At 42.1% G+C, this 27594-nt stretch overlaps 1 protein-coding gene across 1 annotated transcript; it reads right to left on the reverse strand.

Moving 5' to 3' along the window:
* Positions 1 to 11455: 11455 nt before the first annotated feature.
* LOC137610876 (protein Wnt-2b-A) lies at positions 11456 to 23912 on the reverse strand. The gene is made up of 5 exons (XM_068338773.1): positions 23231 to 23912; positions 19155 to 19375; positions 16221 to 16498; positions 14606 to 14870; positions 11456 to 12715 (listed from the first exon to the last, which is right to left on the reverse strand). The coding sequence occupies exons 1-5, from the start codon at positions 23407 to 23409 to the stop codon at positions 12486 to 12488; spliced, it is 1173 nt and encodes a 390-aa protein (XP_068194874.1). The 5' UTR covers positions 23410 to 23912; the 3' UTR covers positions 11456 to 12485.
* Between the last annotated feature and the right edge of the window lie 3682 nt (positions 23913 to 27594).

Raw genomic sequence — 27594 nt, forward strand, 5'->3', positions numbered from 1 at the left:
AATGAGATAGAATTAATTTCGTTGATAAGTTTTTGAATGTATTTCTTTGCGTAGGTTTATCTCATTCTTGATGTTTCAATGATTATTTTTGTCAGTGGAGCAAGTTAGATGAGATGTGCAAAAATATAAAAGCAGGTGCATGTCGGGATTTAAAATCAATAGAAGAGACGGAAAGGAGGTAAAAAACAAATGGATGAGTGTTTGGTCCTAATGCTTGTAGTGAAGTTTGGAGTTTAGGAGCTGGAATTTTTCTGTATGTGTGTGTGTGTGTGTGTGTGTGTGTGTGTGTCTATCTCCTTGTGTAGGTGGTGTTTATTGGTGACTGAAGAAAGTGACCAAATGAGGATTAGAGGAATAGCGGGGGTTGGGTTTGTTTGACACAAAATCTTCTCACCAGGCAGAGGTGTTTGTTGATCCGGTATCAGTGTTAGTGTTGTTCATGAGTCCGTCAGCCTCCGATCTGTCTGTCTGTCTGTCTGTCTGTCTGTCTGTCTGACCGTGTTTGTGTTTGAAACTCAATTCTGTGAGTCTGTGTGATGACTCCAAATTGTTTTACTGTATAATCTGTCATCAGCCCTGCTGCAAGTGAACCAGAGATTGTCTCACTGTCCCGGTGGCTGTGACCCCGCATGAGCCGGAATCACACCCCCACAGCAAAGTTAGTGTGTTTTCTGGAAGTGTGTATTTGAGGGGGGAGATAGAAAGGGTGTCCCTGATTGCAGTGTGCATGTGTAACTGTTTTATCAGACAGCATGTCAATGCATTGTGTGTTTTTGTGCGTGTGTCACTGACCCAGAGAGACATCAGAGCCAAGAAAGGACTTAAACGGCCACAGCTGCACTTCCATTGCAACTTGGTGTTTTAATGGAGGGGATATTATGGGCTAGAGAGCAGGGTAATGACCGCTCTGGCCGGCGGAATGCCTTGATCTTATCACAGTGGCGAGAGGGGATGCTCCCACTTTCAGATGGTTTAATAGCCTTAGCTCTAATAGAAAAGCAGCGTGGGCCACCGAGGTCACTCAGAAGCACATGACCGCTCCTTCCACACACCGCCACACCGAAGCTCGAACCCGCAACCCTGTTTGTCCCTCTCCAAACTGATTCACTTTTTCTGTGGATGCACTTAATCTGTTAATGGTTAATCATAACTCTGTCTTTCTGTTGAAGAGGCTGTGTGAAATGAGTCTGATCACCATGGAAGTTGTATTTCTTCCAGAAGAGAAAGAAACAAGGGAGTAGAACGGGGAAAGAAGAGAAAGGAGATAAGAGCTTGTTGAAAACCTGTGTGCAAAAGAATGGAAGAATGGCCTGTCACCGTTTTGGCACTCTCACACAGCCTGATACTTGCTTACCCTCCTGACTCTCACACAGCTGTATATACGGATAAATCCTATAAGTCCATTTGAATACCACAACAGTCTTCTTCTAATCTGTTTGTTTGAAACTTGTGATAAATCTGTAATTTTCTGCCGACCCAAAGCGGGCCTTATCCACACCTATTAGTCCATGTTAAGGGTTGAGTTATTTCTCAACACCATTGGTTGGATGCCAATGGAGGTGTGTGTGTATGTGTGTGTGTGTGTGTGTGTGTGTGTGTGTGTGTGTGTGTGTGTGTGTGTGTGTGTGTGTGTGTGTGTGTGTGTGTGTGTGAACCTCTTTATCTCACTCAATGAGTGAGTGGAGGTTGGCTGTGAGGCTATCTGTCCCTCTCAGACACCCAATCTGTCTCTGTCACTGTGCTTGCAGCCTGCAAACACACACACACACACACACACACACACACACACACACACACACACACACACACACACACACACACACACACACACACACACACACATGCATGCCCAGAGTGATGTCACAATAGATGGATGCTGATATTGCACCCATGCTGCGTTCATTTTTACTTTGTACGAGCCGGACCAAACATGACAGAAGTGTGGGTGGATGTTTTTGGTTGGATCAGCTTGTATTTCCATCTGCGTTTGCGTCTCTCCGTCTGGACAGACGGTCAGACGGAGGATGCTCTCGTGTAGCGCTGTGCCTGGACTGAAGTGTCCCATTGACTCTGCTGAAGTGGACTTATATCCTATATCTTTCTCCTTCCTGGATCCAGACAGGGCTGAGCGCCACACTCATCCTGCCCTCCTCACACTCGTCAGGCCTCTCTCTCTCTCTTCATGGCTCAGTCCCACACTTTAGATCCCCTCAGCAACACATCCTCCTCAGGTTTGGCAGAGTGCTGCTTGATGAGCGGTGCTGCTGTAGGAAATCATCTGGTGCACCAGGACCAGACAGTTGTGAATGATGGTGATGATTTTCACGGGGAAATTGACGCCACCCCTTAACATACAGCTACCAACCAGACTAAAATTGTGATTTCAGATAACGGTTTGCATCAAAAACAATTAAAATGACACGAGTGAGTAGTGAATTTGTCATGCCTTTATTTCAGACAAGTGCAAACCGTCTGCAGGAAGTTCTTGTCAACATCTGTAGAGTAAGTGGTCTTCCTCAGATGTGCAGGATCAGACACAAATCTTCTTCACTGCTACCAAAACCATATCTATGACGCCACCATAGACCAGTTATTAGCCATATCCAGTCACTGCCTTAGCCACAACAGCCAGACAGAGCAGCTTTACTCACAGCTTGCGGTTGCACGCTGTCACAGAACTGCCTTTTTCAGTCTAATTGGCAATAAAAGTGTGATGTAAAGTATCACATCCTCTTCCTCGTGGGTGTTATAACTGGTCTGGAACAACACAAACAGTTTCAATTACGCAGAGAAGCACAAATGTCGACGTGATGTGACGCAAATGTAGAAAAAAAAAAAAAAGCTCATTGGTCAGTTCTACAATACGTTCCCACGTTCTCTGCTCAAAGATTGGGGATTTATTAAATATTAGAATCTTTTTTAAAGTAAAAATGAGAGCTCGTTTGCAGGATTTATTATTTTTAACTTTGTCTTTTTGCGAGGATGAAAACAACAATGAAAACTCGCATTCTTGCAAGTAACAATGTGTGAGGTCCAGGACAAACACAAGTAGATGTTTGAAATACTATTACTAACCAGCTCCTCCATGTAAACGCGCGCACACACACACACACACACACACACACACACACACACACACACACACACACACACACACACACACACACACACACACACACACACACACACACACACACACACACACACACACACACACAAACACTATATACAAACACTGCAACAAGCACGTCAGATTAAACAAACAGGATTAAATCACACATTAGATGTTGTTTCAGCTTGTTTATTGAATCTAAGTGAAAAAATCAAAGCAGGGAAACCCTATAGGTTAATGGGTTAATGAGTGAGCGTTATAGGATCTGGAAGGAGGATTGTGTTACCATTGGGCAGCTGTGCAATGCCTGTTTTTTTAAATTCTTTTTTTCTAGTCTTTTCTGGTCACAACAGTAAAGAAATTCCCAAATTCTTAGAACACTAATGTGGAAAAACTACATATTAAATTACATTTGATGATGTGTTTATCCTCATGTAAGGTGTGAACCCTGGAAATGATCTTTCATTCTCATCCCATTCTCATGAACACCATGTCTCAGACGTCCTGTAGAGATTTTTATTACATCTGGCACTTGAACTCAAGGTTAAACTGTAGGGATTGTACAGATCTACAGCGCTACTGGGTTGAAGATGTGTGTGAAGCATCCACATGGTGGACATTGGTTAAGCTTTTCCTGCATAAACAGAATTTTTTTTCTCTGTCACTCTCACTCTCTGACCGTAAACTCCAGGGTCAGGAGTGCAGCGTGATCGCAGGAGCCCCGTCAGCGTCACCTTCCCATGCAGCATGCAAATCCGTCAGATTACATGTTCCTTGTGTTGTTGTTGTATCTTACTTGGCTCTTGGTGTGGTAAACAGCTGTTGGTGTGTGCTTTAGTGTTTAATAAACACATTAGACTGCTGTTTACTCTCCCCTAAACTCTCCCAGTTCAAACACTTGATATTGGAGCTCTAAGCCAATGATGGAGATGTGAGCATCGTAATGGTACTGAAAAATAAAAATCGGTACCATTACGTGCTATACATCTGTACACACACACACACAGACACAGACACAGACACACACACACACACACACACACACACACACACACACACACACACACACACACACACACACACACACACACACACACACACACACACACACACACACACACTTTAATCACATACACTATGATTGCCTCTATGTGTATCATTTGTACAAAAATGGGAGCTGTTAGCCCAGTGTTCCACCATCCGTAACCGAAAACTGCTGTCACAACTAGAGATCGATGATATATATATATTATATATGGCACTGCAAAAATTAATTTTGTCCTAACCTTTGTGGCTGACAGTGGACAGTTCCTTTTGGCATTGATGTGATGTGCCCAGTTCTCATCTTTCTTTTTTGGTCTACTAATGACTTCTGCTACCACATAATATATTTATTCATGGCAGTTTTACTTTTACTATTGCTGATAATTATTCTGTTATATTGTAATGTTGTTAATTATCTTCTATTATAAATAAAACACTGAATCTACGTCGACATGCAACATCTGTTGCTGTGGGAATAAAATAAAATTCTAGATATATGAGATCAGGCTTCAGATTTGTAGCATAACTAATTAAAGCTGGGTTAAGCCTGTGCAAAAGCTTCATTATACAGCACTTGATTGAATTATCTCCTTCCACAGAGTGGGAGGCTGAAGCATAAACAATCCTGAATGGAGAAAGGGACAGATGAGTTTCCCTCTGTTGTTTTTGTTACAGCAGCACTTTATTGTAAAACTGAAATGATATTGTTCCCGTGGCAGCTCTGTGTAAATGTTTTGCACGGAGTATTCGTCCATTTCATACCGAGCGCTTGCTCTGTTTACCACTGTTTACTGAGCAACTCAGGCTACTGTACCGTGTCCTTGCTCTCCATCAGCTGCCTCAGTGCTGGTAAAAGGTGAATCCCAGTTGTGAAAAGTGTGGGTTTGTTGATTCTGCACTGGTCTGCAGGCATCAGCACCAATCAGGGAAAATATACACCCAAAGACAAAGATAAGCACAAGTTTCTTTAATTCTATGTCCAGACCAACCAAAAGTGCCAACAAGATTATACACCATATTCCAGGAAAATGGACAGAAAAATGCAAATTGAGGAAAGCTGCACCTCAAAACACAAACAAAATCATCCTTTGCATTCCACTCCGACTTGTTTGTCTCTGTTTTCTCGGTTTGGGATTTGTCTTAAGAGTGGAATTTTTGTGTATCTTATGAAATTTGTGTTTTTAAAGGTGAGGAGACTTAGAGGCTGGGAATGGGACACTGCTTCCAGTCATGAGGTAAACACATTGAGCTCAGTCTAAGCAACAATAAGCACATTGGTTGTGAAAGTGTTCGAGTGCAGGTTGGCTCACCTACTTCTTTATAGCCTTGTTTTATTTTTATTTTTTTGTTTCAAACATTTTAAAGATCAGATTTTTCATCTGTTGGACATTTGGGAAGAGATTTTCTTGCGGCTTTGAATGCCAAATAAAAAGATGAGCTGAGGTTCGAGTTTTGCTCAGCACCATCTGTCAGTGTCACTCAGGTAGTCGTACTATCACTGTTAGTGTCAGCGTTGGTGTGTGTCAGCTGGTATCACTCTCTGGTATCAATGTCTGTGAGGCCTATACAATTTGACCCTGACCCTGTATCTGTCCTGTTTCCCACACCTCCTGCTCTTGTCTGTGTGTGTCAGTGTGGATTGTTAGACAAAACCCCCAGATTCCCTGGTATGTTGGTTGGAATTCCGACTATTTTGTCAGGTCACTGTTGTTTGTGCCTTGTGAGGTGTGTCGGTACATTCCCATACAGGAAGCGAGATAAACACAACAGCCACCGCCTCTATGAATATACAAACCTCATCATGTGGAGGCTCACACCTTAACCCATGGAGGCTGGAAGCTGCACCTGCAGGATAGTCCGCTGTCCGATGCTGAGCTAGAAGAGGGTGAGTTACATCAAAGATAAATTAAGGGTGACAAATTGGTGCTCTTTCAGGTCACAGTGGCTCTCTACTCACAGAAAATTCATTAGGGTCAACCTGCGTATGGTTGTGTGTCAGTAGTTGGGTTATACAAGCAATGATAATCAAATACCGCTCCTCCAAATTTAGTGTTTTGTTTAGCAGAAGAAATCATGTGGCTGCCAGACGTCAGTTGAACTGATAGAAAAGAAGAACTGCAGTTGTTGTTGTGATGTTAAAAGGGTATTATTGATACGGCTATCCAAATGTGAACCATTATAGAAAAGGACGGAAGAAATTGGACAGTTAGTGAGGGGACATTTTTCACTGTAGGTCTGAGGAGGTAAGTGTTTTGTGTCGTCATTCCCCCCCCCCCCGTGCTGCAATTCATACCCACATTTTCTCTCCCTCTCTGTCTCCACACCCCGAGGGTCCTGGCAGGTCATGTAAATATTAGTTTGAGCTCCCTAATAAATCTACACCTCCTGCTACTCCCACACTCTCCCCACGCAGACCTGTTCCCAACAAAGCTACACCAAATACCTAATGGCTGACACCCCCCCCCCCTCATCAGATAGAGGCAGAGCGAAAGGATGAAAGATTAATTGAGGAGGTGACACTGTAGACAGCTCCACTGTAGGCCAGGATTTAATCCAGCAGAGCAGGTGTTCTTCTGAGTAAGATCACGTCTTTTCTCTGGCCGGCCAGAGAAGAGCTTAGTTACACAAGTAAGCCGTTAATGTTTCTGAGGTGTCAACAGGCGACAGATCAGTGGTGGTCGTTCATAGCACTGACGGTTCCCCTGTTGATACATCTAAACTTTATGACCCCTTGACCTCACCAGACTCCCCTTCCAACCTCTGGAAATAAAGTACTCAGGCTCCACTGGCGCTTAAGGGTAAACTCATTCCATCACACGCACGCGCACACACACTTATATGTGTGAATGCAAATGGTGAGTGACAGAGAGAAAAAGGCTCGCTAACATACTTTGGGTTTAACCATACGGGTGATAGGTGAGCTCAGGGGGCACCGAGGAGGTCCTTTCCTGGCCTGCGGGTGTGTACATGTGAATATGTGTGCAAAACAGATTGTATGGCCGACACCCGGCGCACCTCAAAATGAATGTTGAGCCATTGGTGGTGCCCTGTTGGTGGTTATTTACCACCAACAAAAGTCTATCTAGGTGGCCAGGAGCAGGATAGAAGTGGTTTATTTTGTGATTATTTAGTCTTTAGAAGGTATTTTTTTAATTTAATTGTGAATGATTGATAGGCTATTAAAAAGGTTTTTGGAAAAGTGATGTGGGGAATCCAATTCAAAAGAGTCAGCGCTACAAGGGAATGACTAATGGAAAAGGCAAGGATTTCAATAGATCAAGCCATAGATTCTAAAATGCGTGGAAAAAAAATCGACATGACTATCGCTGGGATGAAACCGCCTACATACTTAAAAAACAATGGGGAGAAGTTTGGTAAGATCTGCACTAAATTTATAGTACCTTGGTTGTTTTCAAAGTAAATTTCAGTAGTGGAGCTAGGCCTGAAATAAAAAAAAAATTAAAACCTGAAAAGAGTTTGAAGTTAATTTTCCCCAAATTTAGCAGCAGCCTGTACAAAGTGTTACCAGGAGTCAGCTGTATTTCTGTTACCACAAGGAACTGTTAGCGGTAATCAGATGTTTAAAAGACTCAGAAAGAATTATTACGAAGGGTTATAGTCAGACAATTCTAATTTATTACAATTTGGAACTGAAGCTTGGTCATTGTTGCTGATAATATAAACCAAGTCAATTACGGGAATCCAAAACATTTATAAAATTTGTCGCATTGGGGATGTTCAGAGAGGTTGAGTGATACTACACTGTCTAAAGCACTTAACTGGGAGGAAAAAACAAGTTATAGTAATAAATACTACTGCCCTCATTTTACAGTAATTCCTTATTTCATTGGGGAAGTGTTTTCATATGAGCACGACAAATACTGCAGGTAAAAAAAACAAATACAAAGCAAGTATGAAACATTTAACAACCAATTACTTTACTGTTTGCCTGTAATTCCTCTTCTTTATAACCCTTCTTGTTAAAACCTCTCTTTATATTCTCTTGTATTTATAACCCTTCTTGATGTCTGTTTAGTGATGTTACCGTTCAAATAACCAGATGTAACATATTAACAATTTAAGTATATTGTTTTTACAAATAATATTATGAATCCTATGAAGAGTACATGAGTTATTATAATCTGACATTAACCCCTTATACCTCCATTGTTACTTGATGCCGTTTCTGTACCTTGGGTGACGTTTCTTTCCCTCACCCACAGATCTGGCTGCCAGCTGTGAAGACTAATGGGTTTTTGCTTGTGATACTCAACAAGCACATGAATCCTCTCAGCTTGGCATCCAGGATGCAGATAGATCTGCCACAGGAAGCTGGCACTAGGATGGCCTCTGACTAGAATTGCTTGATAATGTTACCCTGAGGGATAATAAAGCTTATCTAATGATATGGGCCCTCCAGTGGATATTAAAAGACCACTTCTAAGATGTGGAGGGCTCTATTTGTAGCCGATGAAGTAAGCAGAATGAAAGACTAATCACGAGCGGCCTGACGTTGGTCCTTCAAGAAGTTATTGCAAAGAAAATGATCTTACTGAATGACGAGAAATAAGGAATCCCCAATGGACTTAGCATGTCCAGTCAGGTCTGGACATGGCTACCTTCTCCCCCAGCCTGGGGAAAGAGAGCTGTCCATATCATCAGGTTTCAATGACCGACGTGATGCACAAGTTAAAAAAAAAAGGAAACCTGGAAAAACAGGAAGGGTGTCAGTGTTAAACTGAAGTAAAGGGAATTAAATTGCTGTAATTTGGGTGATGTGTCTTTTTTTAAATTTGCTCTTGTGTGCAAAGTCTGCCTTTTAATTTCCATCTATAGTAATGCTGAACTGTAACGCTGCAGAGATCGCACTGGACTGAGAACCTGGGGGGGGAGCAAGAGGGGGCTGAGACAGAGAAGATTGCTGGAAAGTATTCTCTTTGATAAACCGGCCAAGAAGCCTTTGATTAAATGTGGTCAAAACAGGAGCCCACACTAGATCCTCTGTGGCACGACCATGTCCAATCACCAGCTATCAACAGCCTCGGGTAATTACAGCCATCTAGTCATTAGCCTGGGACCCACCTGGAATTCCACATAGTGAGGGGGTGGGATTAGGCCAGCAGGGGTTAGGATTTTAGTTGGGTCTTTAATCAAACAATGCCCTCCTATTTACTGGTGTGTGTGTGTGTGTGTGTGTGTGTGTGTGTGTGTGTGTGTGTGTGTGTGTGTGTGTGTGTGTGTGTGTGTGTGTGTGTGTGTGTGTGTGTGTGTGTGTGTGTGTGTGTGTAATGGGTTTGATAGCACTCATCTTAGCTGGTCTCATTTTCAAAATGTCTGGTTAGGGTCTGTCATTTTATTTTGTTGTTGCCAGAAATGAAGAAACATAATTTATCATGATAGCCTTTAAAATATCCTATCAGCTGTTTGCAACACTCAAATCACACAAAAACAATTTTTGTAAATTATTATTCCACCACTTTCAATCCTCAGTCTCTTTGTGTCGGTGTGGGTTTGGTTAACATCTGAGAGACAGTGGGGATGGTTCAGGGAATGGTGTGAGGGAGTGAAAGCTCATTATTCCAAGTATGTTAAATTAATCTGTTGGCTCTCTCGCTCATATTGCAGCATGTCGGATCAGGACGGTTGAGTCTGCCTGTACATTTTGAAAACGTCTGTAGGATGATGCTGGAGACTCGATGGACACGTCTGGACTGAATGCTGGAGGGTGTCTGTGTTGTTGTGGTAGCTGAGAAACTGAGGGGTTTGTGTTTATTTCACTCAATGATTTGTGTTAGAATGAAGACTGCTAAGAAACGCCATCATCTGAGTGCCACCCCCACATACGGTGGTAGGAGAAATCTGACCGTTACTCCCCTGAATAGCATCCCTCCTAAGGGAAGACATTTGAAAATCCAATCTTCATAGACTTCCTATGGCAGTAAACTCCCAAACTAGACTTAAATATACTCCATAATAAAAAACTGACATGTATACCAATAGAAGACTGAACTCCAATACTCAAAACCATCTCAGTAAGCTCTGGCTGTTTTGAATAAATAAAACTTTTGGTTCTATAAGTTGTAAGTCAGGAGAAGAAGGAATGAAGGACTGCTGCACTGAGACTCTTTGGTACTGCTTGATGAACCAGCGATGGTTTACTCATGAGGAATGGGATAAGATTCCTCAGGGATGCTGCTGGGAGCTGGTGTCTGGATCTTCTTCTTCTCCTTTGGGCTTTTCCCTTCAGGGGTCGCCACAGCGAATCAATTGCCTCCATCTAACCCTGTCTTCTGCATCCTCTTCTCTCACACCAACTACCTTCATGTCCTCTTTCACTACATCCATAAACCTCCTCTTTGGTCTTCCTCTAGGCCTCCTGCCTTGCAGGTCAGAACTCAGCATCCTTCTACCGATATATTCACTATCTCTCCTCTGGACATGTCCAAACCATCTCAGTCTGGCCTCTCTGACTTTATCTCCCAAAACCTCTAACATGTGCTGTCCCTCTGATGTACTCATTCCTGATCCTATCCATCCTGGTCACTCCCAGAGAGAACCTCAGCATCTTCATCTCTGCTACCTCCAGCTCTGTCTCCTGTCTTTTCCTCAGTGACACTGTCTCTAGACCAAACAACATCGCTGGTCTCACCACAGTTTTGTACACCTTTCCTTTGCATCATAATTGCGGTAGGTAATAGTAAATTACTACAGATGTTTGTCATGAAGAGGCTGACTAAAGAAAAGTTATATTCTATGTTGTATTTTGAAGACAGGTATATTATCATTTGGATTTACAGTTTTACCTGGAGATACGAGCTCTTGACATACCATATACCAAGATACAAGCTGTGCTTCCTGACAACAACGCTAGTTTTTTTGCTTTTTTACAAGTCTGGAATGAATTGAAATTATTTTACTTCTCTAAATGGAGGAATGTTGTTTGAGTTACGAGCTCAGTCACGGAATGGATAAAACAGGCATCTTGAGGTACCGCTGTATTCTGTCAGTAAATGTAGCTCACAATGAGGGTTGAATAAGAAACACTATTAGTTTCACTTCCTTCTGTCTTCCTTTCGTGACTAGGTGCCTTGTCTCTTGGTCACATGAGTATTTTTATGGTGCAAAACCTTTATTCAACTCAACAACACCAATGGAAATGATGGGCAGCAGCGGGGTGGAGTTGTTTCTGAACTTTCTCAATACTTTGCGCTGATTTAATCTTCTCTGTTGGGGGCTATAATCTTACCTTCAACCGGTACGTTTGAGCTGCCTGAACAAAAAACAAAGATGCCAGAATCATACTAATAAACTGTATATTTCATATGAACATCTGTTTGGATAAAGCAATATACACAATGTTATACAAGCAAGCTGGAGAGCAGAGAAGTCACATTGTCAGATATTTTTGGTTATGTGTGAATGAGTGACCATCCAGGCCTTCTTTTTTTGTCTTTTTTTTTTCCTCTCGTCTTTATCTTCTTGTCCGCATCAGTTTCTCATCATATTCGTCGAAAACTAGAGCACACTGCATATTTAGGATAATGGGAGCGCTCTTCTCTCTCCTTATGTCAACCATGTAGTGCAGTCTCATCCGCAGATGAGAAATGAAACAACACTTTACAATTTAAATAAATCCATTTCAACAGCTTTTTTCTTTTTTTCAGTTGCATTCAAAGTTTCATTAACGCATCCGCCCATGTATTCGTTTGATGTCCATCTCCCTGTCCTTCCTTGTCGTCCTCTGCCTGGACTTCAGTTTGGCCAGAAAGCGAGCCAAAGATGTCGGCTTCTCAAAGTGCACTTTGTCAAGCTACTTCCCAATGTCCAACCAAGTGTTTTTTTGTTTTTTTTTGTGGTACATAAAGGTGTATTTTCCCTCACCGAGAAAGAAACTTGTGAGTATATGATGTTGTTGTAATAATACTGGATACGTTTGAAGGCTCAGGTAATGTAAAAACGTGTCTTTAAAAGCATCATGAAAGCAGCAAACATTTTAAACCAGAACCACACGCAAGAAAAAAAGTCCACCTGGACCGAACCTTTGATCAAAAGCTCATTCCTGCCGATCATCACTGCCGATTCTCATATTCCATTTCAGACACAGGGTCATTCACAAGGGGTTAAAGGTACTAATGCATTTCGATTGTTACTGAACTCTAGTGCTTTAACAGAGACGGGTAGAAAAGCCATGCAATGAAGAACTGAAGTAGGGACAGGTGGGGGCGGAGACGAACAGTACTTTTGGACAAACTTTCCCAGAATGCAATGTTCTACAGGCTGTCCTGCAAAGGGCAAAAGGGGTGGGGTTGGATTGGTAAAAGACGGGTCTTCAGGTCTTTTCCAACCATTCAGCTCGTTTGGGAGCTTTGCACGTATGGATGTCCACGGCTTCCTCGCAGTCCTTACACTCCACGGCGCAGCACCATTTGAACTTGCACTCGCACTTGGTGATTTGTTTGACTCTCGTGGTGTCGTAGCCCCGCCCACAGCACATGACCTCACAGCCGTCCGTGCCTCGGGACGTCTTATTGCAGATCCGCCCAGCTGTCCCCAGGGAGCCTGGAAAGGAGCACAAAACAGTTAGCGGGTGAAGGGGAAACAGTTCCCCGGACTCATCTTTAAGGTTTTCCTTCTGTTTTGGAATCACAAAACAAGTAGTGGGCCGGGTCGTGCCTGTAGAGAGATGGCGTTCATAAGAGAGTTGCGATGATTACTTGACAAATCAGTAACTTGATCAAATGAAAATGAATGAACTCTTTCCCAAATCTGTGAATAGATTTACTCGTATTTTCAAAATATTAGCTGTTGGTTGCTGGATGAAATGATCTATGTCAGCTTGTATTTCAACAGACTGTTAGTTTTCGCTGTTTTCAGTCAAGTTTATACATCAAACTGTGCAGGTTCTTCCTCCAGCATCGTGTGCATCCATCCCTTTTCTTGTAGTCTAGACGACTGCTTATGCTCCTTGCGGGTCATAGGGTTACACCCTGGACGCATTGCAAATTTTGCAATAGAGCGACAGACTATTTATCTTATTATTTACGGTAATTTAAACGTTTATGAACCCTCCCCATACTGATATTAAACCACCTTCTATCTGTATTACCTTTTCCCACACTCTTATCGACTGTTTAAAGCATTTTTGTGTCTCACGTAAGCCCGACACTCACTGAACGGAGCGCACTTCCGGATGCCGTCAGCCAATAGAATGTGCATACGGTATCAGGTGACTGCCTACCAAAAATCCGCGATGAGGTGAAGTCGCGAGCATTGATGCACGAATGCGCGAGGGCGCACTGTGCTTCCTAAATTTTCCATCTCTGTCCACGCAAATATACGTCACGCAAAACAATAAAAACTTCAAGGTTGGACCTAAGGTCATTAGCTTCATTATAAATATCTGCTTTAGATTAAGATCCCAGACATCTCAGCGCTCCTTCAGCCGTCTCTTGAATTCCATATTTGACATAAAGAAGCAGGCGAGTCCTTGAGTGTATCAGAGTGTTTTAGTGGTCGAGCTATTACCTAATGCTGTGGCATGTTGTCTTATGTGAATGTCATCCCCACAGAGATTAGTGCTAGTGTGTTGTGTGAGAAGTTCCCTGTTTGAACTGCTACCTATCACAACAAGCTTTTCATAGAACAACAGACCCACAAACACAACTATGCAGTGTTGGTAGAGTGGCCTGTAGTTACACTGCCTTTCCCAAGCCACTGCTCCCTTTGAAGCCACTTTTGTGTGTGCGCATGTGTGTATGTTTGTGTGTGTGTGTGTCTGTGCACGGGGGTTAAATGGACAGTGGAGCGTGACAGACAGGCTCTCATACTCTGAGGCCCATTCTGCCCTCCAGCTATGCTTAGTTCAGACAGGGAGAGAGGGAGAGACTGTGACAGACAGAAAGAGGTGATTTTTTTTTTTTTTTTTAAATTAGATGCTTGTGTCCCTAGGGTGTGGATTCCTCTGGGAAGGTGAGAAAGAGGGGGAGGATGGATAAGGAGATGAAGAAAAGACAAAGAAAGGGGAAGATCTGGTCTTCAGAGTGATGGAAGTGTCAACATCTAAAATTGTAGAAGAGCATCCGGCAACATTTTACCCATCAGTCAACAGGAGCAGATCGAATCGATGGGGTGAATTGTGTGAGGGCCGATCAACGCTTCTTCCCTCCGTGGAGGTGTGTGTGTGTGTGTGTGTGTTGACAGAGACTGATAGAGGTCAGGTGGTCACAAAACGACCATATCCCCAGGGTACAGGGATATTAGCTTGCACAGACATCACACAGGAGGCCTGCTGTGTTATCTGGCTGCCATTACACATACACAAACACACACACAAACACACTAGTCATGCATGAACATATAAACAACATACACATAACACGCCTAAAACACAACACAGTCGGGGCAATCCATCAACATCCGTGAGAATCTGCCTCTTGGATTCCGTCTCACCTGCTGATTTGTCTTGAAGACAGTAATCTGGCGAGTTCTCGAAGTAGACCAGGTCGTTCTTGGTGGCCTTCCTGAAGGCTTTGTTCGCCACGGCGAAACCCGTCCCATCCTGGTTCATCGTCACCTCGATGGCCCCGTTGTATTTCCTCCTCAGGTAGTCGCCAGTCTTCCTGAGGTCCGCCATGGCCATCCAACATGTCCTCAGGGTGCAAGAGCCGCTCACGCCGTGACATTTACACTCCAGCTTCATGAATCGCTTCACTGCCTAAACGCATAAAAAGAGAGGTGGAGGTTGCGTGTTTTAGCCGTCTCTAAATTTGATTTATATGTTCGAAATGAAGCAGCACTAATGCGAGAGTTGGTTTCATCAAATATCACCTGTATCGTTCAGATTATCACATCAGTTGAGTAATGAAAAGATTTTTCTGAAAGGCTTTTAAAGCATTTCTTTGAAAAAAAATCTGTGAGCAATTTTCATCCACGCTACAGCCTCATTGCAAAAGAATCAGTCCCCATAAAAACATTATACAGTGAAGTCTGAATTATCCAGACATACAGGGGTATTATTTCTGGGAATATATTTTGCCAGTAAATTCTCTAAATGTATTTTTTATTGCTGCAAGTGCCACAAGAACAAAGAAAATACAATTTACCTCCAGCAGGTTGGCGTCTGTAATGTCAGACCCATTTACACTTATGGTTAACACGCAATAAATGAATAATGAATAATGTACTGAATGCATTGAAGCGACCAGATGTCCTCCGCAGGTGGTCTGGATCCAACATTTTGGAGCAAAATGATTGAAACACCTTGTTACAGGTTAAAGGTTATCCTAAATGTTATACAAGTTTTTTATCAAGTTTATTTAATGATTTGAATTTCTTGTGAAATATCTCCTCAACTCTTTAAAGTAAACTGTGCTGTCATCGTTTAAAACAAGTTCAATTCACTCCATTAAAAGTGGTGCATAATTCAGAAGCTTTTCTTCTATAGGTCTCTATACACTCACTAACACTCATTAATCCAGGTGTAAATAAAAATCAGGACACAGGTACAAGTAAACCACGGCTTATGTTGTTTCGAGTAACATCGTTCTCAATTATACGTGGGATCTTAAAAAAAATAAAAATAAAAAAACCACGGAAAAGTAAAAGTCAAGTTTATGTGACATCTTACTCGACTTGACGTCTGTCAATCACAAATATTTGAATCGTAAAATCACCAATAAACTTTTAAATAACATAATATCATGTTACTGTAAAATAAATAAGAATAAAAAAATATAATATGCTATCAGCCTGTAGTAACCCCCGTGACCCGCGATGCGGAAGAAACGGCTGAAGACGAGACAGCGACGTTGTTCTATACTTTAATTTAAAAAAAAAAGATTTAAATGTTTGTAAACTTAAAATAGATTTGTATTTACCAAATATTATTGAAAATAAATAGAGAACAGAACTCGGTTTATCTTGGAGGACAAGTTCATTCAACTTGCGTCATTTTTCGACTTACGTCGCGGCTCCCGGAACCAAATAACGACCTAAGTCGAGGTTTACCCGCGAATCAAAACTTGGACATGCAATTCCAGAGTGTTTGTTAAAACCACACACTTACTGTTCTGCCACAGCGGTTGTTGTGTATATTCATGAGGGCCCGCGCGTCTCTGACGGTCCTCTCTTTGGCGTCTATGAAGGCTTTGGCGAACTTTATCCCGTAGTTGATGTTGTCGCTGCAGCCGCCCCAGTCAAACTCTCCCCGGTCGTCGCTCGACCTTCCGCGCTTGTGCGGGTCGCAGTTGCACGTCTTCAGCTCCCCCTGGCTACACGCTCGCGTGAGCGCGTACACCACTCCCGCCGAGGAGATGGCGTAGACGAACGCTGCCTCACGGCTGCCTGAGCAACGGAGACAGACGGCAAAAAAAAGGCAGAAAAAACAGTTACTCGTCAGACAATACGGTTTTTGTGTATGACTTAAAAACTGGAAAGTGTGCAGCCCAAATGTTAACAAGCATACACAGATACGGATCATGCCATGACCAGGCCTGGGTGTGAGCCATCAGGAACATGAAGGCAGCAGCTGACGGGTGCATATCAGGCCTGATGTGGTGTATAGGACAGCTCTGTTTAAATATTATCATGGAAATAATCCTAGCTGTGGGACTCTCCTCTGCTCACATAAATTGTTTAAATACAGACACAGTGATACCCCATTAATCAGCGCCAGGGTGATGTCATGACATTTTCTATCATTGCCGTGCTTTTGTGCTCTGTAGTTTCTTAGAATATGACTCATGTATTGTGTGCCCCCCTCCCCCCTCTGATGGGTTGTTATTAACGTTATATCTCCAGTGGTGGAGAACAGGTTTTTAATGATTTTGTTCTCTCACTGGCTAACTGATGAGCATTTAGAACCAACGCTCTAGTTTTACTGTTGAATATTCATGCTCGCCAGAGACTAAACCCGTTCAGAACCCCTGCTCTAACGTCAACTCTCCATCCAAACTATCTCATTTTTAAAACGCAGGTTGCTGAGGAATTTTCCAAGAACCTTCAACTCCCAAGAGGATAAACCTTATTTTAGAAGCTGCCAACGCATGATGTGTTTCTGCTGCCTTTTCCAGTCACCGAACGTTGAGACGCGTCCAAACGACTCCAGGCCCCGTCTCATTTTTAGGCCACATGAATCAGCTTTGACCTCTATTTTAATCAATACCATTATAAACACATGTTTCACTTTTGCGCCGCATGAGTAACTGACTTCAAGCGTTTACGTATTGTTTTGGCACAGCCAAAACACGGATGACCCCGGCAGCGCTGTGACTGAACGCTTCTGCTTCGGTCCTCTGCAGACACTGACGGAAGACTGAAAATGCTTCGCTGCTTTCGCCATGAAGTCTGTGTAAACAGGATGTTGGACTTTAAATCTTGTTTTATATTAGTTTGCCTCCCAGTTGCATGTTAACGAAATGCGCGCAAGACATTTGTTTCTTGGGTTTGTTGAACTGTCCCTTTTTTTTTTTTTTTTTTAATCTGTGCCTATAGATATTACTGTTTTACATTCAACTCAACCTGAAGATCTATATGCTTCAAAGCTGCAACAATTTCATGAAATATTGCATTGATGCATTACATTTATGAATTCAGGTTTACATATAGGACACATTTTGAATGAAACACTAACATCCAATTGCCAGACTTTCAAAATAATGTATTAAAACTAAAGTATTACTGATTATCAATGACTATTGGTGGGAAAACCAGATGCAATTCTCTGCAATTCTCTCTGACCCAGCTCTGCCTGGAAGAGCTCGTATGATCCTACCTGCTCCCTCTGTATTCACTGGAATGTCCCATTCCTAGTCTGGGGTGAGGAGAAGGGGGTAGTGGGTGCTTTTGGTGGGGGTGCGTGTGGGGGAGGATGGAGGGAGGGCATTGCTGGTCATCATTCAAACCTGTGTTGTTTGTCTGATAGTGAGAATATCTCTCTAAATATTTACATCTACATTACTGTTTATTCCTTCCACCACACACACACACACACACACACACACACACACACACACACACACACACACACACACACACACACACACACACACACACACACACACACACACACACGCACACACACACAGTTTCTATCTCCATATCTGCTACTTTTTCCATGCATCGTTGGACCTCACATGCTTAGGATGGCTGTGAGAGGGATAGTTACAAGCAAAGGAGAGTCGGTGACGACAGATAAAAAAGTCTGTTCAGACAGGCATCCAGTGTCGGTGCAACCCGAGTTCACATCAGTGAACTAAATGAAGCATTTACTCTGTGCCTGACTCAGAATAAAAGTCTTTTTGCCGGTTGCGCTGCTTGCACCAGTGACCCATGGGTGCATCAGTGCATACATCCACTGCATTCAGAGCACAAATGTGGTAATGCATTGCACTGGTTGATGCATTATCAAGTGATTTGTTATGCATTTAAAGCTTCATACGCAACGAAAAAGCATTAAAAATGTCTAGAAAAATTTCTCTTTGCTTTTGTTTCTGACTAAAGAGCTCACACTTTATTATTTTGTGACTCTTTTTGAAATCAGAATGCAAATCAGAAAGGATTCATACATGCATTGGATTTATAAACAAACAAACATGTATGCTAACATTTATGTACATCTTTGTGCATCTGTAACAAGTATGCATCTATTACAAAACAGAGTTGTCTGGCAGGGCGAAGAACAAGATGACGACAAGTCCTTGCCTCGAAGCCTGTATGTTTATTGACGAGGCTTAAGGCATTGCAACAGTCCATTAGCGACTATAAACACGGAGCACCAGCATATATGAGTATGAGAAGGAGAGACTGGAGAAAGAACAGAGCGAGGGGAGAAGGACAGACGGGAGAAGGGAGAGATAAGGCAGTAAAAGTGAAGAGGAGTGAGAATGAGAAGCAGATGGGGGCTCGGGTTCAGGCTCGGTATCCGTACTCTTTGGCCACACAGTCGGCAATCGGACGGCCGAACACGCAGACGCAGACGCAGACGCAGACATGGACTCACTCCGTAGTAAGACGCGTCCAAACACGGTGTGGTCGCGGTCTAGAGTGCTGCAGTTCCATCGATGGTGTCTGAACTGGTGCTGGCATTCTCTGATCCACTCTTTGGTGCCCTCGCCGATGGCCTGCATGATATCCGGATGGCGCTGACAGAGTTGTCGTTGCTTATTCACCAAACCGGGGATGTTGTCGCAAATCACACGGGCCCCCAGGGCGCCGATGTACCTGATGATCACAGGAAACAAAACACAAAACACGTTAAGATTTCATAAAAAATCCGGGTCCATTTGTGTCACAAAGGGCATCACGCAGCCGATTGGTGCTTCTCTGGTGCAGCAGGTTGACACACACACACACACACACACACACACATGTGGCCACACACACTTTCATCGGCGGTGAGTGGCATGAGGAGGAACTGTAGTAACAGTCCTCTGTGAGTCAGAGTTCACTACACTTAACAGTTTAAGGTTTGCAAGAAGGAGGGGAGGGGGGGGGGACCATTTACTCTGCTCTCCAAATAAATAAGCACTTAACCTCTCCACAAGACCTGCGTGTGATTGTGTGTTTAAATGTTTCCCAAAGGAATGGATGAAATCACATTGTCACAAATCAGAGCACAAAGTCTCAGGGCCTCCAATAACCCTGTCAAGCTGAGACCCCGTTTACTCTCCGTACTCCTCTGTGTTCCGTCTGTTCGCTCTCATTCCCATCTTACTCACGGGTCTCCTGCTTCCTTCTTCCAGCCTCTTTAGTCCAAATAAAACAGACTCGCGCAGTATCCTATTATAATAAATGCTGTGTTGAGCTGGCCAAAACTTAAGTCCAATCATGATGTTCACTTTCATATCTGTGTGTGTGGAGGAGCCCGTCCTGCAGTTTGGTGGCTGCAGAGGTTTGCTGGGTCACTGATGGGGCGGGGGTGGGGGTGGGGGTGGGGGTCAGGGAGCATGTAGCTGTGTGGTCAGGTTTTATGAGGTGGGGTAAGAGGATGGAGGCTCTCGACTCTCCAGAGTGGGATTAGAGAGGAGAGCGAAGAACAAAGTGCTCGTCAGGGGAAAGAGCCAGAGCAGCCGTTCACACTCCATTCTCTTTCTTGTGGACTTGTGGATTTTATTGGATAATAAATCATTATCCACAGGTCTAAGGCAACATGCTGTAAAGCTCCATAACTTATATCACATAGATCAGAACGTTGATGAAGGACGAATGGGAGACACAGCGGTGAGACTCCTATTGATGACAGAGGACACAGCTTGGTTATATTAATCTGTGGTTTCATTCTTAAATTCATTTTGTGTTTCCAAGACTGGTTCATTTCTACCAAAGTTCATCTGCGATTGCCAGGGAGTGTGTGAAATATTGTTTGGTACCTCAGTTGATTAAAAATTATTTTCACTGGGGTTATCAACTACTTTTCACTTTGGTCTGAGACAGCTTTATTGAAAATATAACTGATATCTAATTGCAGAATCAAAATGATTTTACTATTATATAATCAATAATAGCAATCATCAGCAGATGGTGGATAGATAGACGATTGATTGATTCACTTTATTGATCCCAAACTGGGAAATTCACACTGTATAGCCCTTCTAATTAGCTCATATGAATCAACTGTGTGTCTTCAACTCTATTTAAGGTTGCCATGGTGACAGAAACTGATGCTTGTCTCTCAGATTGAGAGGGAAGCAGAACCTTGGTGGTGAGAACAAAGTTGATCACATCATAGAAACGATATCTTTGGGCTTCCGAGGAGGTTGCTGGACAAATGCCTTTATAATATGACTGGGTGCAGGTAATAAGGTTAATTTTAATATAATAAATCGACTTTTCTCCTTTTTAAAAATGTTCTCTATCAACTGTAATGGGACCTCATGGGCAGGTTGTTGGTATTTCAGGTGATCCAGGTCTTTTTAAGACTGGTTACTTCCCTAACTTACATGAAGAGATCAGCACAACATTCAGAAAATTGTATGAAAAATTATGCCTGAAAAGAAAAAAAATTTTTAGAATATTTTTCCAGCTCCTCTCCACCCTAATGATGAAATCATCCTGACTATTTCATGAAGATTTCATGAAGTCAGACAAGCTAAAGGTTTGAATAATGTGCACAAAGGTTGTTTATTAAGAAAACAATTTTAAAATTTAAACATATTTTCTAACTGAATGTATAACTTATTACTGAAAGCTATGACAGTTGTGGATTTCTGAGCATTTTGCTTGAATGGGAAGCTTTCACTAAAAAATGTTAAATACGTCTGAAAGTATAATGGTATGAAAATTCCAAATAGCAAAAGGCACCACCAAAGCATGTGGCTGATATGGTAGCCAAACTTCAGAAAAAAATGTTGGACCCTTATTTGAGTTATGCCTGAGATAAAAATCATCTATAGACAGATGAACAGAGCGATACTTAAATCAAGCTTATATGCCAGGGAGACAAAAATCATTACAAACATATATTAAACTGGATATGTCAAGAATTTCTGGACCATTAGTTTAAAAAAAAAACACAAACAAACAGAAAATTGCTTTTCATATTCATCACCATAAAGTGCATGTATTGTGAGATCCACATACCGCAATAACGTGTGTCATCCAGCGGGGTATCCTAGCACCAGATTATTCCAAATCGCCCCTTCATAGAAATCTGATAAACATTTTAATACTCGATCTCCTACACTAAATTCCCCTGAAAGCCAATAATGCCCAGCTTAAGCCTCAACACACTCTCTTCCCTCGACTCCCCATAACTGCTTTTAATCTACACAAACTATTAGGCATGCCATCCGCGCTGCACCCGCCCACACGCAGACACTTCTCCTATAAACACATTCACACACACGGACAATTTTGCGCACGTTGTTGCGCAAGCAAGAGATTTTTTTTTTTTTCACCCCTGGCTCATGATGTAGATGGATCTTCTGTGGTATTTTACAAAAGTCATTCCCGTGTGTGTGTGTGTGTGTGTGTGTGTGTGTGTGTGTGTGTGTGTGTGTGTGTGTGTGTGTGTGTGTGAGAGAGAGAGAGAGAGAGTGAGTGTGCGTGTATGGTACCTGGTGAATTAATGACCGGCCTGCCTCGTTGAATACGTGCTCCAGCTGAGCTGAACATGCGCTCAGCCAACAGCGCATAAATTACATTTATCGCTCTATTATTATTGCTCAATATGGCAGGCCAACAATATGACACGAAGAAAATGCGTTTCAGAAACAAAATCCTAAAGTAGTTTAAATAAAATTCGCCAGCTCATAATTTAGGTTATTTTTACTATTAATGCCCCATAACTTTTCTTGCTCTGTTTGTCAAGAGTAGAACATTTTAACTTAAATTAAGCGATGACAGAAAAACATATGTAGAGTTTTGCTTTCATTTCCCCGTATAAACTACGAGGCAATGCAAATAATATCCATTGAAACTGTTTCCAATAAACCCCGGTGCGTTCATGTTATTTGTAGCATGGATGCACAATTAAGAGCAAGAAAGATGAAGTTGATAAATGCAGCTCTGAGCAGCCATATAGCGAACAAATTATCCAATATAAATTATCCGACACAACTCCTTTACTTTCATGATGTTATGGCCTTGTCTGTCTGTTGGGAAATCACCAACCTGAATTAACTGGAACAGGATTTTTTTTTTCTTTTGGAAATTTTTTTGTCCAAATAGTCATCATCAGATTAATTCTTTGACAGTTTGAATCGCTGAAGTTAAAGATCCGAAACAGCTCCAGAACCGATTCCAATGATTAAAATCAGTGATGCATGTTCAAAATGTGCAGCGCTTCCTTTTGATATTTACTTCCAGATCAATTTTTTCATTGAATAATAATAATAATAATAATAATAATAATAATAATAATAATAATAATAATAATAATAATAATAATAATACAAATCATAATTAAAAACAATAAAATAATAATAATTTCATTATTGATTTTACTATTAGTATTAATATTTTTATTGCTCTGGTTGTTTCTAATCACTTTATTTCTAAAGGACGTGCTCATTCACCTCTCATTAATCTCGCTGGCAGACAGGTAGGCGTGTAGGTGTGATGGATGCAGACACTCACCACCATGAAGAGTCCACCCGAGGCGTCACCAGCAAGAGCAGCAAGAGACACGCACAGTAAATCCTCGAACTGGCACCCGGGTTTTGGCATGAAGGGTTCCGGGATGCGAGTCTGGCTGACGGACCACAGCTCCGACTCTTCCCTGTCCGGATGCTCAGAATCTTGTTTAAACCCAGCATGGCTTTGCGTCTTGTTTTTTTTTTTTTTTTTTTTTAGCCCCCAAAAGATTTCAGAAAAAAAAAATCCCAAACTTTAACTGACAAGCTTTGTTTGAAGTTGATTACGCAACCGGTCAAAAGGTAGGCCTCATTATCCAATATGTGACTCCATATTATAACTGTCAGGAGAGGGAGAAGCGCGGTCTCGATGCCATGTGCGCACCAGGATCCCGACGAAACGCGTCTGGCTGCAGACAAAAGGGTTTACCTGACGACACAAGCAACAAGTGTGGGGTGCGTCGCCGCTCCAGTTCGCTCTCCAAACACCTATCCTCGGTAAGCAGAAGTAGAATCCGAATCACAGCTGGAGTAAAAACTTGTGCGTCCAGTTGCGTCGGGTGTGTGACTCTTGGCTGGCTCGGATGCGCACACTGGACCTCTCCTTTATCAGTGCGCTGCGGACAGTCGGTGCTGTGGACGAGAGGAAGGGAGGGAGAGAAAGAGGGAGAGAGATGAGGGAGGGCTCCCTGCTGACAGCTCGTCTCGCCCATTGGGCAGACGCAGGGGTTACAGAGTTTGACTAGGAAGGAGATATTAAAGAGGGATGGATGGAGAGGGAGAGAGAGGGAGAGAGGTGTGTTCTTGTGGGGTGATGATGATGCTGTCATGGTGGAGATGGTCCTATTTTGAGGCGTTCCTGAGTGACCCCAGACAGAAATAATTAAAGCATGTATAATATTTTATATTTTTTTATGTTACAATTTTTCATTTCAAATAATTCCCAGCGGACAAAAACAAAACAAAACAAAAACGGACAATCCTATTTGTTCAGTATATCTCACTCGCACCAATTTGGAACAGCAGTTTTAAATTTTCAAATATTATTTTATCTAACATCTGTTATTATTGTTGGTTATTAATAAGTGGGATCGTGTTACTCACTGGATTGCACTTCCGCTCTTCATTCGGCGCTCTTCATTCTGTCCCTCACAATCACTTTTCACACATTAATCCTTCAGTTGTACACGAATGGAAAAACAAAAAAACGAAGTGGCCATCTGGTGCACTAATATCATATTAATATTGATTAATGCTCTCCAGAATAAAGATATAAACAATTTTCAAAAATCACTCACATTGTTTAAGTTCTTATTATTAACAAATACTTTCATAAATATTTGCCATTGTGCCATACACCACCCAAATCACAACAGAAAAATGAAAGTCAGAGAAAAAAGCAGGGAATGTGGGACTGGGAGAACAGAGCCAAAATTGTCCAGTGGAACAGCACTATGGCTTAAATATGAACCACATGTGTAGGAGAGTGAGTGCTAAGACAGTGCTTGAGTGCTTTGAGTAAAACATTCATGCACACACACATGCACACACACATACACACACCATGAGGAGAAGGACTGGCTTTACCTATGCAGCGCACTATCACCCAACATGCAATCTCTTATTCCTTCATTTGTCCTCCAAGGGCTCCTGTTAGATTAAAACGTACATTTAAATACCTCCTAATCTCATAAAATGATTAATTTTTTTCCACAGACACTCTATTTCACTGCTAGACGTGAACTTTTGTGGGGAGTTTGTAATACTGGATCAAGAATGCCACAGTTCATTCAGCTGACCCATAAATACTAGAAAACAAGTAAACAAATGAGGCAAATCCTTGTTGGAATTGAGCTATAGCTGTCGCAAACTGCTATTACATCAAAAGATTGAGAAAACAGCTCTAGTGTTCGGGCCAAAGCTGCTGTTAAAGCTAAGCTCCTTTTTGGAGACATTTGTATTTCTGCTTTAGGCTTCTGTCAGCGTGGGACACACAAACCCTTTTTCGGACACACACAAACACACACACAAACCGGGAGCGCACAGGTCTGTGAGAGGCCGCGAGGTGAGCGCTGGTGAGTATTGGTGCGCCGCAGCTCTGCTCACAATTTTCTGCTAAATCAAAAGGAATTAAGAGAAGCACAAACACGGCTGAATTATGCTCTCCCTCGTGGGGCTGGAGTTGGAACAGCCTCTCTCTCCCCCCCCCACCCCAGCCTGTGAACTTGACCCTGTCTCTCTCTCTCTCCTCATAAACAACAACAGAATTAAGTAAAGTGCCTTGTTGTCAGTTGGAGGAAAAGTTTGGCCTGATGTACAAGATTCAGTCTGGCAGCTGTCTCCTTAGAGGAAAAGTACTGATAGGAGTTGCTGTGTTTAAATGCTGCACTAGACTGAAGGAGGGATAAAGGTGAGATTTACAGAGGCAGTGGTTTTGGCTTAATCCAACTGATTTCTGTGTTGACACGTTGTAATCACTCAGGATTATTTCTGAGAGGAAAGTTGCAGTGAGGACAGGCACAGATCTGAATGGATCTGAATTCAACAGAGCAAAGTCAGAGAGATGGAGAAACAAAATTCACTGAAAGATGTCAGGATAAAGCAGGAGGCATTTTGTGATTTGTGACACTTTGTGAACAAAATTGATTTCACTTCTATAATATTCTATAATATTATATAATGAGTGCTCTCGTCTAAAGAACAAACTTATGTTACTCATTTATTTCCTTAAACAAAAATGGCCCATGAGAGTATTTTCTGATATTTCCTTTATCGGCAGAACAGAAATGTTCCAATGGCCTTCAACTACAGCGACAAAAAAAATGATTGTGCCATGTATGGTTAAGGTTAAGGCTGCATTTGAACCGACTCAAGCTCAGCACACGGAGCCATATCCATCATTCACTGAGACGTTGTATTTCCTGCTCTCCATAGAAAATATTTCAACCTCAAATTTATTAGAGCGAGTCGGTGAAAAAGCTAACATCTCCAGCAAATAATTGCGGGGGCATCTGGTAACAAATGCTCCAAGATCAACTTTTGCCACAATGGAGATCATCTGGCAAGACTCATAAATGCAACCACATACTCCTGGTAGATGACTCTGTAAAGAGCGTAATGTAATTTTATGCTGTTTATCTTTGCGTTGAACTTATGATTCCAGACTGCACTGGATGTTTTATTTTTTTATAATAAACTTTATTCTTTAATAAGCTTTAAATGACCTTGCCCTAAATAGCTTTCTAATCTTTGTCGTGTTTGAAATCCTTCCTCCAAACATTCCTTTGTTGTAATTTGTAGTGAATTGGCAGGTATAGGCTACTGTGTTTCGTCAGTCTATTCTTACCATGCACTTGCAGCACTTCAGAACTTGATTTCAGCTGTCTGTGTTTCATCTCACCGTTTTTAAAAAACTTTTTTGCAAGTAATTTGCAAGTAAAGTTATTTATCAAGCTAACGCAAATTCAGCTTCCTTTACTCTGTTTAATCAGAGTAAAGGAAGCTTGTTAAGTCAATTCAAACAAACAGAAACTAGGGTCATGGTCAAACAAAGACATTAAAAAATTTACTTTTTAAAAAAAAACAAATTAAAAAGTTGTTAGTGTTTTAAAATAAGCATCCAGCTCATGTCTGATACAAGCCAGTAACAAAAGGACACAAGAAAACCACAAAATTAAATGAATAATATTACAACAAGGAGACAAGTTTTGATGATCTGATACAAGCATCAAGACAAAGGAAACTAAAAAAAAAAAAAAAAAGAAACAGGAAATTTCAGAAATCTTTCATCAATGGTTTTTGTTTGTACAAAATGCATAATGATGTAATTTTCGATTTAAAGTATTTCATTAAAAGTCTTGCAGGATGACTTCATGCAGGTGGATTGATGCTGCCATCATTCTTAAACGTTAAGTAGCTGCGAGGACAAAAAATAGCCGGACCTGAGTGAACATTTAGCTGATGATCAGCTGAAGATCCAGTAGCATCTAGGAAGCCAAAGTAAGGATTACAGCACGCACCCTAAAAATACCCCGTCCCCCGGGGTCAGACGAGCGTGTGTGTGTGTGTGTGTGTCTGCGTACACGCATAGGTGCAAGCCAGAGAAGCAGATCGGTGATAATTTATTGTCCTGTAAATTTAGATCTGCCAATAGAGACGAACTGCCTTGGACAAACACAGCTGGAACTTGAGAAGCTTCTGAAAACTTTGGCCAGCTCTCGCAAAAGGTGTCAGGGCCTGTTGTCTACCATCTCCCCCCGCCCCCGCCCCCATCGATGCAAGGGTGCAATGTGAGGCACGTACATCGAGAGGTTTGAGCTTACGCAGGTGCAAAATTGCTCACAGACATCCATAACTGTGTATGCCCTT

This window comes from Antennarius striatus, chromosome 2 (assembly GCF_040054535.1).
Source record: "Antennarius striatus isolate MH-2024 chromosome 2, ASM4005453v1, whole genome shotgun sequence".
Classification (NCBI taxonomy): domain Eukaryota; kingdom Metazoa; phylum Chordata; class Actinopteri; order Lophiiformes; family Antennariidae; genus Antennarius; species Antennarius striatus.

Coding starts and splice junctions, on each gene's coding strand:
- LOC137610876 (XM_068338773.1), bottom strand. CDS start 23,409: ATGCTGGGTTTAAACAAGATTCTGAGCATCCGGACAGGGAAGAGTCGG. Junction 14,871..16,220: donor ACAACCGCTGTGGCAGAACA/GTAAGTGTGTGG, acceptor TTATGCGTTTAG/GCAGTGAAGCGATTCATGAA. Junction 12,716..14,605: donor TCTTCAAGACAAATCAGCAG/GTGAGACGGAAT, acceptor GCTCCTTTCCAG/GCTCCCTGGGGACAGCTGGG.